Raw genomic sequence first — 15,410 nt, 5'->3', positions numbered from 1 at the left:
TGGCATTCTAGACAGCGTGTTAATTATTCAGCCACGTATCTCTTCATCCCCGACCAATAATATTCTTTCTGGAGTGCAGTGATCATTTTCTCATATCCCGGGTGCCCAACATAGTGACTTTTATGAAATTAATCTAAAATCAAGTTTTTAATGCTACTTTGATTGGGCACATACAACCTCTTTTTATAATACAACATACCAACAGCATCTGTAGTATAACCTTGCTGATTTTCTTTGTTGGTTGAATGTTGAACTTGCACTCCTATCTGCTGATATATTGCATCTTGTTCTGCTGCCTTTTTAATCATTTCATCGAAGATACTTCTCCCTTCACTGCAAGAGATCGCATAGAGACATTGTATTTTTCGACTTAAAGCGTCCGCCACCCGGTTCTCTTTCCCTTTTAAATGCTTGATATCGAAATCAAAACCACTTAAGAAATCTACCCACCGTGCCTCCCTAGAATTTAAGGTGGGCTGACTAAAATAATTAGTCAAACTATGGTGGTCCGTCAATAATAAAACCTTCCTTCCTGTAAGATATTGGTGCCACATTTTTAAAGCATGAATGGCAGCCACCAACTCCAGATCGTAAGCGGAATATTTCTGCTCATGCTCTTTTAATTTTCTAGACTCATATTCAATTACCTTTCCTTCTTGCATCTGTACACACCACATAGTCTTTACTTGGATTAGCTATGCTTAGAATAGGTGTGGTGGTGAGCAGATACTTGAGTTGTTCAAAATTCTTTTGGCATTCTGTGCTCCATTTGAAAGTTTTTCCCTTTTTTTGCAAATAAGTGATAGGGTAATCCACTCTTGAAAATCCTTCCACAAACCACCTGTAATAACCTGCTAATCCCATGAAGGATCTTATGTCTACCACGTCCTTTGGCACTGGCCATTCCATTATGGTCCTTATCTTTTCGGGATCCACAATGATTCCATCTTTAGTGATTATATGTCCCAAGTACTGTATTTGTTCCTTACAAAAATCACACTTGCTGTACTTGGCGTATAATTGGTGCTCTCGGAGGGTTTGTAGTACCAATCTGAGGTGCTCCTTGTGTTCTTCCATGTTCCAGGAATATGTCAGTATATCATCGATAAAAATTAACACAAACTTGTCTAAATACTAATGAAATATGTTGTTCATTAAGCACATAAAAGTTGTGGGGGTGTTGGTTAACCCAAAGGGTAACACCACAAAATCATAGTGTCCATATCGTGTTCTGAAATCAGTTTTGGCTATGTCATCCTCTTTAATTCTGATTTGGTGATACCCTAATCGTAAATCAATTTTTTAAAATACCATTGCCCCTTTTACCTGATCAAAAAGTTCATCAATATGGGGTAAAGGGTATTTATTCTTGATTGTCAACTTATTCAACCGAAGATAGTCCATACACATATGAAGGGTCCCATCCTTCTTTTTAACGAACAATATCGGGGCTCCCCAGAGTGACACGCTGGGGCGGATGCAATTTTTGTCCAACAGTTCCTGTAATTACATCTTTAACTCTGTCAATTCTGGTGTGCTCATTCTATAAGGATCTTGGGATACCGAGGCTGCCCCTGGAACTAATTCGATAGTGAAGTCTATATCTCTCTTGAGTGGCAGTCCTGGTATTTCCTCCAGAAACACATCTGCAAAATCTTGTATCACCAGAATACTCTCCAATGTGGCAATTTTGTCTTTTGAGTTGGCATAACCAACTTGGATGGTATAAATCTGACATCCTTTCCTAATACACTTTGCCAATTGAGAAGCGGTTATTGGCCAAATCTGCATTGGCCTCTTAATACCTTGCATTTCCTGCTTTTCTCCGAACTCATCCTTGTAACAGATAGTCTTTGTTTTACAATTTATAATGGACCAGCATTTTTCCAACCAGTCCATGCCTATCAACACATCATACGAACTAAGGGGAAGCATATTTAAATCTGTCATCACCAGCTGTCCTGTTATCTTCAAAGTGAAGTTATTAACCTTAGCTAGAACACATCTCTTTGCCCCTGTTGCTAGATGTACTACCCAAGTGTCTTCAAATTTGATAGTTTGCAGCTTACATTGTTCCACAACCTTAGGACTAACATAATTTAACGTAGCTCCAAGATCAATTAAAATAGTTACAGTATAATCAAAGATCTTACCTTCAAACTCCACCATGGTGGGCTAGTACTCCGCCTAACAATCTTCTAGAGCAACATTAATCCTTGGTATACTGCGTCCCATGTCGCCAACTATAGATGCTTCATAAATCTAGGAATCCTGTTTGGTACCCTTTCGTTGAGATAGTTTTTAATGCAATGAGGCCCTCCACAGCCCCAGCATTGTACTGGAGGCCTTGCTGTCCCTTCATTGTCAATTTTTCCAGATTGTTCGCTGATTCTGGACTCAATGGCTGGCTTTAATATGAGATGGTTCTTTTGTATATTTCTGTTGTTTTGCCCCTTGGAAAATCCTTTGTTAGCACTACTGCAATTTCCTTTAATATTCCCAGCCATCTTGTTACTTCTCTTATCAACCCACCTTTTTCCTAGGATTTCTCCCTTCTGCTTACTTTGTTGATAACAAATCATGGCTTTTCGTATTACTTCATCCATTGTTTTTGGGTTATCAAACTCAATTCTTTCCCTCATTGCCAAAGGTAAACTACTGACAAATCGTTGTACCTTAGCCTTCTCCTCTCGTATGTAAGGCACATAACAGAGTAACGAGGTAAATCAGGTGATAAACTCATCCATTATTTATTGCCCAAGTTGCAGGTCATGGAATCCCCTTGATTTCTTGTCATAAAATCGTTGGGTCAGGTATCTTTCCTTGAAATATTTTTGAAATTTTTCCCAAGTTATATTTTGTTCACTTACCCCTTGTACAATCTTAACCTCTTCCCACCATAGGGTGGCCTTCCCCTGTAATTGGAAAATGGCCAGCCACGCCTTGAGGTTGCGATCATATTCATATAGTTGAAAGTATTCGTTCATATTAATCAACCAAGCTTCGATTGCCTCCTCCAACTCTTCGTCAAAGTGTGGCGGCTTTGTTTTACGAAACTCCCCTTGCACTTCTATCCGCTGCCTCTTCGATATTTGTTGCTCAGAAGCATTATCCGAGCATTATTCTTGATTCTCTTCCCTTCCTTCTGACTCTTCTTGTTCTGTGTGGTAGCCCAGCTCCTCTGACACTCGTTACTGGTCAGGGCTGGGATTCGGCGGGCACTGATTCTACTTATCAGATAGGCTCTTTATGATCCTTTCCTGTTCCATGGTTAACCTCACATTATCCTCCTGCAAATGGGACATCTCATTCTTTAATTCCTGTACTATCTCTAATATCACAAGGTTCATATTACGAGCCTCCTCTCCAAGCTGTACCCATAACTCAGGAGTAGTTTCAAGGCCAGTTACAGGTCCCTGACCTGCCACAAACCTGTGCGGAACACTATCTATTCTTCTCATATTGGTTGTCGTCTATTTTCCTGTGCTTAGCACAAGAAAAGAAACAAAAGAAGAGTTAACGCATTAACTGTTTTTTTCTTTTTTAAATAAATGCACTATATCTGTTTATCTCCCATTCACAAATTTGCCAGAGGCCACAGTTTTTGAATCCTTGCTCTGATACCACTTGTCATGAAACCAGTTAATTTTTTTTTTAGAGAAAGATTTCGGCGAAAATCATATGGAATCTCATTGTCGACGCGTTGCAAATTAATTGACCTTTAATTTTTAAATATTTATTAATAAACTATTATTTTGATCCCGGTCCATTAGTCAATATTAACGGTTGGTCAAACTAGCCGTTGGAGGCTCTGCTCGGTCTATATAACATGCTAAGCTGGATCTGTTTCTTGAACTTGTCCTAACGATGAACCACACTGGTTGGTTCGAAACGCGTCGACAATGAGATTCCATGTGATTTTCGCCGAAATATTTCTCTAACTTGATATGGATCACAGAAGCCTAAACTCTATTAATTTTTTTTTTGGTAACAATATGAAAATAAATAAAATATAATACACATTCATGCAACTATCAAATTTTACCATTTCATATTCATTAACTCATATCATTTATGGAGTTGTACAACTATGTATCTATGACATGACTCCACTGTTGAAAAACTCCAATCTTAAACGTTGGATTATATGTTAAACATTTTTGCATTATGGCTTGTTCATTTCATAGTCCTTTAATCATTGGTTAGCCGCTTTGGTAACTGGATAACTCTGAATATGCATTGATTGCCTGCACTGACCATTTTACGTGGCATGGGCAGATCTGATCTGCTTTAGCTGCCGCCTCAGGATACTCCTTGTATCAACGGTAATGAGGCCTATTGAGTGATCCAACGGCCAAAGGTGGTTTTGTCGACTTTCTCTACCCTTGGCGCCAAATCGAGGTCTCATTCCTCCACTAGTGCTCATGACACCTACTTTGTCTTCTTCTTCCATCGGCGGTCTTGTTCAAGCTTTGAACCAGAGTTCTATTGAGGTTGGAAGGCGCTCGTGGTGCCAGTTCTTGATCTCACCACCAGAGTTAGCGTCCCGGGTGAGTTAGTAGCAGAAAAGTTTTCCTGTTTTCGTTTCTTTCTTGCAACTTGTTTTATCATTTTCCTCACAGCAGGCTAAACTTACATTTTCTAAGGGAATCTCTGAATCTTTAATCTATTTGTGGTGTTTTTCTTGTAGGTACACCCTGCTTCCGGTTCCGAGTTTTGTGGATGCTACCAAATGGAAGCCGTGCCTTTCTCGAACAGAGGTACCTTCGAGGGTTTCCACCGGGTATGATGTTTCCACCTTGGTTTTTCATTCGACATGTTGCAGTTGTATTAGATTACTGTTGCTAGGTTTCAAATTACTTTCGCAGAAGGGGTTGTCCTCCCCTCCTACGTAATCTAGTTGTTTACTCAGGCATATGTTCATAGTTAGGGAACGTTTAAGTATATGTCTATGGAGAGGCATTAACCCTCTGGTTTTGGGTCCAGAGGCCTGAATCATGTCATATGTTTTCATGAAGCTAGTTAATTTTGAGGGGGTTTCAACTCTAATATTATTGAGCCACTCTGGCCATCTCTGTAGTTTTAATTGCTATCTTCTGTAAATCCATTCTCTGGTTTAATTTGGCTTCGAAAGACACTCCATCTGGATTTACGCTTTGAGCTTATTTATGCGTATATAATATTGGTGTATTTGTACTCTCTCATGTTTTACATTTCCTGAGTTATGTACAACAGAAAATATTTACTAGACTTATGCAATGTTCCCTTCTAATGCTGGATTATTCGACTATATTTTATGTCTTCCTGGTTACGTTATTCTGCAGTGGTTCTAGATTGGTAATCGTCTCTGTTCCTGACAATATTTATTCATTAGTTCTTGGTGTGCTATTTAGCTGGAATTATTTAGGTCGATATTTGTTTGGTTTGATTACAGTTGCGGTTTGGAAGTTCATCCACCTAGAAACAGGTTTGAACATTGGTTTAAAGAATTTAACAAGTAACCCTCTAACTTTGATTCTGATATGTGTGACAGGGTTTAGGCCTGAGTCTTCAAACTCAGGGTCTTGGCCACAACACTGTATGCATACTTTCCTTTGAAAGAACTAGTTTAATTCTCTGTTGCAGGGTCATGACCAGAACTTGGTCTTTAGGAAATATCTCACTGCTTCTCCGCATTTCGACTCTGTGTTTTTTTCAATAAAGAAAATAGTCCATCTTATTTCTGAGTCATTCTAAGCATATCTCGATTTAACGCTGAAACGTTTCCAGTTCTTTTTTCCACGAGTTTCAGGAAATTATATAGTTTGGTTTTCTACTTTTTGTGAATACATATATCGAAAAGGATTCCATTAATTCAATTTTCTCTTTTTGCATCATTTTTCTCATGCAATTTTTCCTACGTTGGAAATGGTCCAGCATTTGGTTAACTGCTTCCATTATAGCAGAGTAATCAAACGATTGTCTATCAGTTATTTAGTTTTTGATTCCACTATTTCCGTCATCCGTTTATTTTTTAATAAGTAGAAATAAAGGATGTCCTTTATCATTTTTCTTATTATATAATAAACATAATACAAGACAACTCTTTTGTTTGTTCAAGTCCTTCTTTCCACTACATAGTATCAATGCAATCCAACATTCTAACATTATCTACCTCAATTATATTTCAGAATGCCTTTTAGGTGTTTTCCACTTACCTATGTTGTTGTGGCTTATGATGCTTTCAGAAGCTGAGATCCTCTATTCTCCCGCTACCAGTCTCCCACCCATCCTTGAGATTCGTCTTTCGGGACTAGGATCTCCCCCCTAGCTTACTTGCAGAACCACCATCCTCAGCAAGTTGCTCGCACTACATGCATGGCTATCTGGTCATCACCAAGCTTAGCCATTTTCCCCTTTTCCTTGACTGTCGTTACAACGCAAATTTTCCCTCCCCTGTCTTCCTTTTCTTTGGAAGCCCCTTGAGTTAGAATAGGTAGTTAGGGTTGTATTCCAACAACCGTCTTTTCTAACTTCCCTCTTCAGAAGTTGCCATTTCTGTTAATGGTTAAAACATTTTTCATTCCTAGTAATTAAAATATTATTTAATTCAAATAGATAACAACACTATTTTGTTCTTACTGCGGTAAAATAAAATATTTACATTTTCCTGAGGCATTACAAGTATGAATATAAAAAATTTCATTCCAAATTATTGGCAGTCACTTCACAAAAATAACGCGTTCCTTCGTTTCTTCATGTAATACATAACTAATTCCATGGAAAATAATTATTACACTGTCTTGTTGGATCAGGTGCACAGCAAAAATAAATAAACACAGAATTAACACAGCAGAACAATCAAGCACATAGGAGACAATTTTTAACGTGGTTCACCCAACCAATCTGGGCTACGTCCACCAAACATAGGCATCAGGGATTTATTATTCAAATCAGGAGATTACATCATGAAAGCCTCACAAAACTCTCACACTCTCAGCAAACCATCCGAATGGTTGCCTGTTATATAGCCTAGAGAATCTAACAGCCTCATAACTCCCTCACATCAAATATAGGAGGCATTAACTCCCTCCCAACAACCTGGAGCTAATCTAGGAACTGAATCCCTATTGTTGTCATCCTTCAGAGATTTTTGCCTATTTGACTAAAACAGAAAATCTCAACAATCTCCACCTTGACAACAATTCGCCTGATGCCCTGTTATTATTTTATCTTTTCTGCAAGCCAAGAGAAGCCAAACACCAGCGTAGCTTCTCCAACAAAACTGGTTTCGTGAACATGTCTACACAGTTCTCCTTTGTATGCACCTTTTCAAGAGAAACTCCCCTTTCAGTGATAACCTGTCTTACAAAATGATATTTGATTGGAATATGCTTTGACTTACTATGATAGGCCGGATTCTTAGCCAAATGTATTGCACTTTGACTGTCACAAAGTAACCTGATGTTGTCCTGTAACCTACCAAACTCACCAAGCAAACCTTTCAACCAAACCGCCTCTTTGCAAGCATGAGAAGCAGCAATGTATTCTGCTTCAGTAGTAGACAAAGCAACAATGTTCTGTAGCTTTGACATCCAGCTAATAGCTCCACCTGCAAGAGTAAAGACGTACCCTGAAGTTGACCTTCTCTTATCCAAATCACCTGCAAAATCGGAATCAACATATCCGCAAACAAATTCACTACTCTTATTGTAAGAAATACAATAACTATTTGTGCCTCTCAAATACCGAAGCACCCATTTCACTGCTGACCAGTGCTCTTTACCCGGATTTTCCATGTACCTGCTGACAACCCCAACTGCATGAGAAATATCTGGTCGCGTACACACCATCGCATACATCAAACATCCTACTACATTGGCATAAGGAATTCGAGACATATAATCCTTTTCTTCATCGGTATTAGGACATAAACTGGAAGAAAGCTTGAAATGGGAAGCTAAAGGGACTGACACAGGCTTCACATTATTCATACCAAACCTCAAAAGTATTTTCTCAACATACTTTTGTTGTGATAGCCACAACTTACCATTACTCCTGTCTCTGAAAATCTCCATGCCCAAAATCTGTCTTGCCGCTCCTAGATCTTTCATATCAAACATCCTTGCCATCTGAGTCTTCAACCTGTTGATTTCTTCAATTCTTTTTCTTGCTAAAAGCATATCATCAACATATAACACTAAGATAATGAACATGCCATTATTTAACTGCTTAAAGTAAACACAATGATCATATTCACTTCTTACATATTTCTGACTCAACATGAAAGAATCAAACTTCTTATACCACTGCCGAGGCGATTGCTTCAGGCCATATAATGACTTCTTGAGCCTGCAGACAAATTTCGCATTGCGATGCTGAACAAACCCTTCCGGTTGTTCCATATATATTTCCTCATCTAAATCACCATGTAGAAATGCAGTCTTAACATCTAACTGCTGCAATTCCAAATCAAACAAAGCCACTAATTCTAACACAATTCTAATTGAAACAATTTTAACCACTGGTGAAAATATCTCATGAAAGTCTATGCCAGCTTTCTGAGAAAACCCTTTTGCAACCAGCCTCGCTTTGTACCTGTCTTCCGTATCATTCACACCCCGTTTCAGCTTGAAGACCCATTTGCATCCCACAGTTTTCCTGCCTTTGGGAAGTTCAACCAGATCCCACGTACCATTCTTACCTAAAGCCATCATTTCTTCCTTCATGGCTGCTTTCCATTTGTCACTATTTGAACCTTCTACAGCTTCCTGATAACACAAAGGTTCATCATCATTAGCGATCAAAGCAACTGAAGTAACATGATCATCATACCTTCTCGGACGACGTTTGATCCTTGTAGATCTTCTTAAGAATGTTTCTGGTGCTTCCACAACTGGCTGTCTATCAACTGTAGGAATTTCTTCATGATCGCCATCTGAGACCTATTCATGTCCTCCATCTGAACCCTGTTCATAATCTGATTCTGAAACCTGTTCATGACTAGAATCTGAACTATGGTCATTATGACTATCATTAGAAATGCTGTCAAACTGAATATGCTGGAAATCAGATACATCATCCTGTTTCAATCTTCTATCTACATCTAACTGTACAAGAGAGGATTCATTAAACTTTACATCTCTGTTGATGATGATTTTGCAGGTAGTAGGATCCCACAATCTATATCCCTTTGTTCCATCACCATACCCAACAAAGACATACCTTTTTGATTTCGGATCTAATTTAGTTCACTGATGTTTAGGCACTAGAGCATATGCATCACAACCAAACACTCTGAGTTTAGAATAGTCACAAGGGTGTCCTGTCCATACCTCTTGCGGAACCTTGCAGTCTATTGCCGTTGATGGAGATCGGTTTATCACATAACAAGCAGTTGCCACTACTTCCGTCCACAACTCCTTCGGCAACCCGGCGTTACACAGCATACACCTTGCTCTCTCTAGAAGAGTCCTGTTCATGCGTTCAACAACTCCATTCTGCTGAGGAGTATAAACCGTGGTCTTATGTCTTTCGATCCCTGCATCCTTGCAATAGCTGTCAAACTCCTTGGAGGAAAAACTCACCACCATTGTCAGTTCTTAAACATTTTATAGTTCTACCAGTGTTGTTTTCTACCAATGCTCTAAACTGCTTGAAAACTGTAAAAACATCAGACTTCTTTTTCAACATGTAGACCCAAACTTTCCGAGAAAAGTCATCAATGAATGATACAAAATAAGATGAGCCACCATATGACACTGTAGGGGCTGGACCCCAAACATCTGAATGGATATAATCAAGTATCCCTTTACTAGTATGTTTGCCTGTTTTAAACTTTTGTTTACTTTGTTTACCAAACAGACAATGTTTACAGAAATCCAATTTTCCAGATCTTAGATTAGGAAGTAACTTTCGGTCAGCCAAAATTTTCAATCCTCTTTCACTCATATGCCCCAATCTTTGATGCCATAAGTGAATGGAACTACTGTCATGTTCAGACACAGACACATGATCTGACCCAGTTCTACCTTCTAACTGAAATAGATTTCCTACTTTCTTAGCTTTCATAACTAGTAAGATACCTTTATAGATTTTCATAACTCCACCTTGAATTACAGTTTTATATCCATTTGAATCAAGTGCTCCTAATGAAATCAAATTTTTCCTTAAATCTGGTACATGCCTCACATCAGTTAATATTTTTGTTGTGCCATCAAACATTTGTAGTTGTATGCTTCCAATCCCAACAATATTACATGTTACATCATTACCCATGTACACAACACCATCATCAATTGATCTATATGTTTTAAACCAATCTCTATGTATACACATGTGGTTAGATGCCTCGGAACCTAACAACCAATGTTGATCATGTTTTGAAACATTAACTGACAATACTTCATCACTCATACATGAACCAGATACTGAACCTGTATCTGTAGTGTTGGCTTCCTTCTTTTCTGTCGAAGAGCCTTCTTTAGCAGCCTGCTTTCGCTTCCAGCAATCCTTTTTCAGATGTCCAGCCTTGCCACAATGCCAACACTTCATCTTTGGCTTCTTTCCTTTGGACTTTGAACGAGAGTTGCTATGCTTTCCCTCGGAGTGTCTCTCGCGTGATCGCCCTCTGGCCATCATTACCTCTGATGTAGAGGTGTCTACATTTGACCTCTTCCTCGTCTCCTCAGCCAACAAGGCTCCAACAACATCGTCAAACTCAAGAATTTCTGATGTACTAAAACTTATGGAAGTAACAAAGTGATCCCAGGATTCGGGCAATGAACATAATAAAGTTATCGCCTTATCCTCTGAATCAAATTTCACATCTAGACTGTTTAATTGCACCAATAAGGTATTAAAAACATTCAGGTGATCAACAATTGAGGTACCTTCTTTCATCCGCAAACCGTAAAGCTGTCGCTTCAGGAGAATCCGATTTGTCAAAGACTTCGTCATATAGAGCTTCTCAAGCTTCGACCACAAGCCTGCGGCGGTTTTCTCTGACACAATGTTGAACAGAACATCGTCCGCTAGACATAACTGAATTGCACTCAGAGCTCTATCGTCCATCTCATCCCATTCATCCTCCGTCATGGAAGCAGGCCTTTTGTTTTTCCCCAACAGTGCTTTTGCCACACCTTGTTTGTTGGAAATAATACTGAGAGGGGGGGTGAATCAGTATTATCAGATTAATCAAACTTTTTAAATGCTCAGAAACATATACGCTACTTCAGTTAAGTGAACCAGCGTGTACACGCTACTGTGACGAAGTAAAACAGCGTATAGGAAGAAAACTCACAATTTAGTTAGCTTATTCTTCAATTAAGTGCATCAGGACATTATTCACCACATTAACAGTAAACATGTGCAGTATAACAGAACAGATAAAAAGCCACACACATGAACACCAAGATATAAGGTGGAAACCCAATGTGGGTGAAAACCACCTGCTGCAAGTTGTCTCTATCTTTCTTTAATATGAAACTTCAGTTTACAATCTTTTGTACTGGTGCAGCCTTATACCAGTACGCAGGCTACAACCTGCAGAAGGCTACAACCTTCTCTCGTTCTCCAAACTTCCTTGGAAGGGAGCTCCAACCCCCTTTGCTCTTGTACTAGCCAAGATACTAGTACGTAGGTGCTGACCTACAATCTTCCTTCTTTCAGATATCACTTTTCATACATTTTCAGACTTGGATATTCCTGAAGCACAACATTACAATCTGAAGACCACAAATCATTCAATTTCCACAACAGATCATTGAAGCATAAAACAACCAAACTTTGAATCACTGAACCACTGAACCCTGTCAATCACCAGTTACCAGAACACAGAGCAGACTGCAGAACTCTGCAATAACAGTCAGACCCCACTGTAAACCCAAAATCAAGCTTCAAAAGATATACGCTACTTCAATGAGCAAAACCCGCGTATACACGCGCTTTTACCGAAGCCAACCTGCGTACAGATCTAAAAATAACCTTTCTCAATTTGCAGCTGTACCAAACATTAGTTAGATCCAAAACGTAATATTGCGACAATATGCAGATCTAGAAATACGCATAATCAACCATATCATGATAGTGCATTTCAAACCATTAGATCCCGATCTATCCTTAGATCTAGTCTTCCATCAACCGATGTGATCTCTCCTTGGCTTAGATCAAGCAACCCAGAACCTGCATATCAGATCTCTTTCTCTCTTAGATATTCAAGCCTTGTCCAAAGATGATTTTGCCTAATGATCTTCTTCTCCTTATATAGTCTTAGGCCTAGCTCAATACCAAGAGCCAAAACCATAGTAACACAATACCATCAACTTCAAAACTAGGGATCGACACGCCCGTCGAGACACAATGGTCCGAAATCATAGGCACAGCTTCCAAGGACTAACCACCATGGACCAAAGGAACCTTTCCACATACACGCGCTTTTTATGAATCGAACTAGCGTCTACACGCGACTTGGGCTTAACGAAACGGCGTGTATGAGCTTCCTTGGCATGCTGTACTGAGATCTGTCTTCTGATTAAGATGCCATCACCTGTACCAACCTCTGAGCACCTGTACCATCCTCTGAGTGAGTTGCCATCAAGGACAACACTTGAATCATAATGCCAACAATCTCCCCCTTTGGACTTGATGGCAACCACCACACCAAGTCACTCTCCCCCTTTGACATCAAGAGCAAAGGGCTGTGCTCCCCCTGAGGACATGCTGATACCTCTGCTTGGCTGTGCTGACTCGTGCTCCCCCTGACAGTAGGCCAGATCTGAAAAAGATATTCTTCAACAAGAACCAAGATTTATACACCATAAGGGACCTTCCTATCACCAAAAGACTCAATACATACATCCATACTCCCTACCAAGAGGGGACATATCAGAAACAACCAATTATATTACAGCATTCATCCCAGGCATAGTGGGGAAACCAACATAGGCCGTTACATGACCTTGACACCATAAAAGATATATGACAAGAGAGATACATGACATAGAGACAACAGATCTAGACCAAGACTTAGGAAAGACACCAGCAGCATCTGATAATCATCTTGTTAGATCAGCAACCTGAATTTCTTTCTGAGCTCCTTCTCCTGAAACCAACAACCAAAACATCTGAATGCCAACAATGCTTTATGAGACTTTTGAGCTGCTCCCCCTGAACCTGTGCCTGTTGCACTCCCTGAAACTGTGCCTGAAGAATTCTGACATTCCTATTGCTGTTCAGAACTTCAGAGTTTTCCCTTGCTGTTCAGAACTTCATATACGCGTTTTATCCTGTATAAAACAGCGTATGTACGCGGATATTCTTTCTGCAACAAGCGTCCAGCATACACGCGACTTACCCATCATGAATCCGCGTGTATACGCTCATATCCCTTCCGTAACCTGCGTATACCAACTTTTCTGTAGAACAAACAAACTTCAACAACAGGATGAAGCATCAACTACTCCCAGCTTTTGTCTGAGATATTCAAAAGTTTCCCTGGGCAGTGGTTTTGTGAGAATATCAGCAACTTGCTCCTTAGAAGGAACATACTCCAACTTGACCTTCTGCTCAAGCACTTGTTCCCGAAGAAAATGGTACTTGATTGGTATGTGCTTGGTCTTTGAGTGCATGACAGGATTCTTTGAAATGCTGATTGCACTTGTATTATCACATAAGATAGAGACAGGTGGAGTGCAAGTGATTTGAAAGTCCTGCAAGGTCTGCATCATCCAAAGAAGTTGTGTGCAACAAGATGCTGCAGCCACATATTCTGCTTCAGCTGTAGATAAGGCAATCGAACTTTGTTTCTTGCTGAACCAAGATACTAATCTGGAACCCATGAAGAAAGCACCTCCACTTGTGCTTTTCCTATCATCCACACTTCCAGCCCAATCTGCATCTGTGTAAGCATGAAGAGTGAGATCAGTATTTCTAGGATACCATAAGCCATAGTTTTGGGTCCCTTGAAGATATTTGAAGATTCTTTTGACTGCCTGAAGATGAGTTTCCTTTGGGTTGGCTTGAAATCTTCCAACCATTCCTACTGCATGTGTAATATCTGGTCGAGTACCTGTCAAATAAAGCAAACTACCAATCATGGATCTATAAGTGGGTTGGTGAACTGCTGCTGATTCATCATTTGCACTGAGGCTGCATCCTGTAACCATGGGTGTACATACTGGCTTTGACTCTTCCATGCCATACTTCTTCAAGATCTGCTTGAGGTATTTGGTTTGAGACAAGAAGATACCTCCTTCATTTTGTTGGATTTGCAATCCAAGAAAATATGTCAATTCTCCAAGAAGTGACATTTCGAATTCTTTCTGCATAACCAAGGCAAAGTTTTGACTCATGGTCTCTTCATTGCTGCCAAAAATAATATCATCTACATAAACAACAAGAATTAGCAATTTGTTATTTTCAACTTTTATATAGAGATTGCTATCTGCTGATCCTTTTGAAAAGCCTTGTTGGTGAAGATATTTGTCCAACCGATAGTACCAAGCCCTTGGAGCTTGTTTGAGCCCATAGAGTGCCTTTTTCAATCTGCATACAAGGTTTGGATCATTTCCAAGAATGAACCCATCTGGCTGCTCAATATATACTTCTTCTTCTAAGTCTCCATTCAGGAAGGCTGATTTCACGTCCATTTGAAATACCTTGAAGTTTTGAAAGCTTGAGAGAGCAAGGAACATTCGGATGGCCTCTAGTCTTGCCACAGGAGCAAAGGTCTCTTCAAAATCTATTCCTTCTTGCTGTGCATACCCTTTACAAACAAGTCTGGCCTTGTTTCTAATTACTTCTCCATTTTCATTTAACTTATTCTTGAAGACCCATTTTGTTCCTATTACATTCTTATCTTTTGGTCTAGGAACTAATTCCCAAGTGTTGTTCCTTTCGATTTGCTCAAGTTCTTCATCCATTGCTTTGACCCAACATTCATCTTTGCATGCTTCTTTCACATTTTGTGGTTCAATGGAGGAGAGTAGAGCCAAGTAGCTTGAAGCTTCTGCAAGTGTCCTTCTTGTTTGTACTCCTGCTTCTTTCTGCCCCACAATCTGAGTTTTTGGATGATTCTTTTGGACATATCTGGATGGAGTCTTCTCTTCTATTCTTGTCTGCTCCTCTGGTTCTTCTTGAGATTCTTCTTCTTCTTGAGGTTCTTCTTCTTCATCATTTCGCCTTTGAGAGTAACCTTCATCTTCTTCAATGTCTTCATGATGAATTTGCCTAGGAATATATCCCTTCTCATCAACCACTATATCAATACTGTCAACAATTCTGCCAAGTCTTTTATTGTAGCACTTGTATGCTTTGCTATGTGGAGAATAACCAAGAAGAATGCCCTCATCTGCTCTAGGTTCAAGTTTGCCAAGTTGCTCATCAGTATTCTTAATATAACATTTGCTCCCAAAGATTTTGAAATGCTTCAC

The 15,410-nt window shown here is 39.5% G+C and overlaps 1 protein-coding gene across 1 annotated transcript; it reads right to left on the bottom strand.

The window, feature by feature from the left end:
• Positions 1 to 1,506: 1,506 nt before the first annotated feature.
• LOC149222284 (uncharacterized) lies at positions 1,507 to 2,169 on the bottom strand. Its single transcript, XM_089387556.1, has one exon. The coding sequence runs from the start codon at positions 2,167 to 2,169 to the stop codon at positions 1,507 to 1,509; it is 663 nt and encodes a 220-aa protein (XP_089243682.1).
• Between the last annotated feature and the right edge of the window lie 13,241 nt (positions 2,170 to 15,410).

This window comes from Pinus tabuliformis, chromosome Q (genome assembly GCF_031772625.1).
Source record: "Pinus tabuliformis cultivar Carrire ecotype Pingquan chromosome Q, CPIR1, whole genome shotgun sequence".
In the NCBI taxonomy this organism is placed as follows: Eukaryota; Viridiplantae; Streptophyta; class Pinopsida; order Pinales; family Pinaceae; genus Pinus; species Pinus tabuliformis.
The sequence above is the reverse complement of the archived record's forward strand: the minus strand, read 5'-3'. Positions and strand labels throughout refer to the sequence as shown.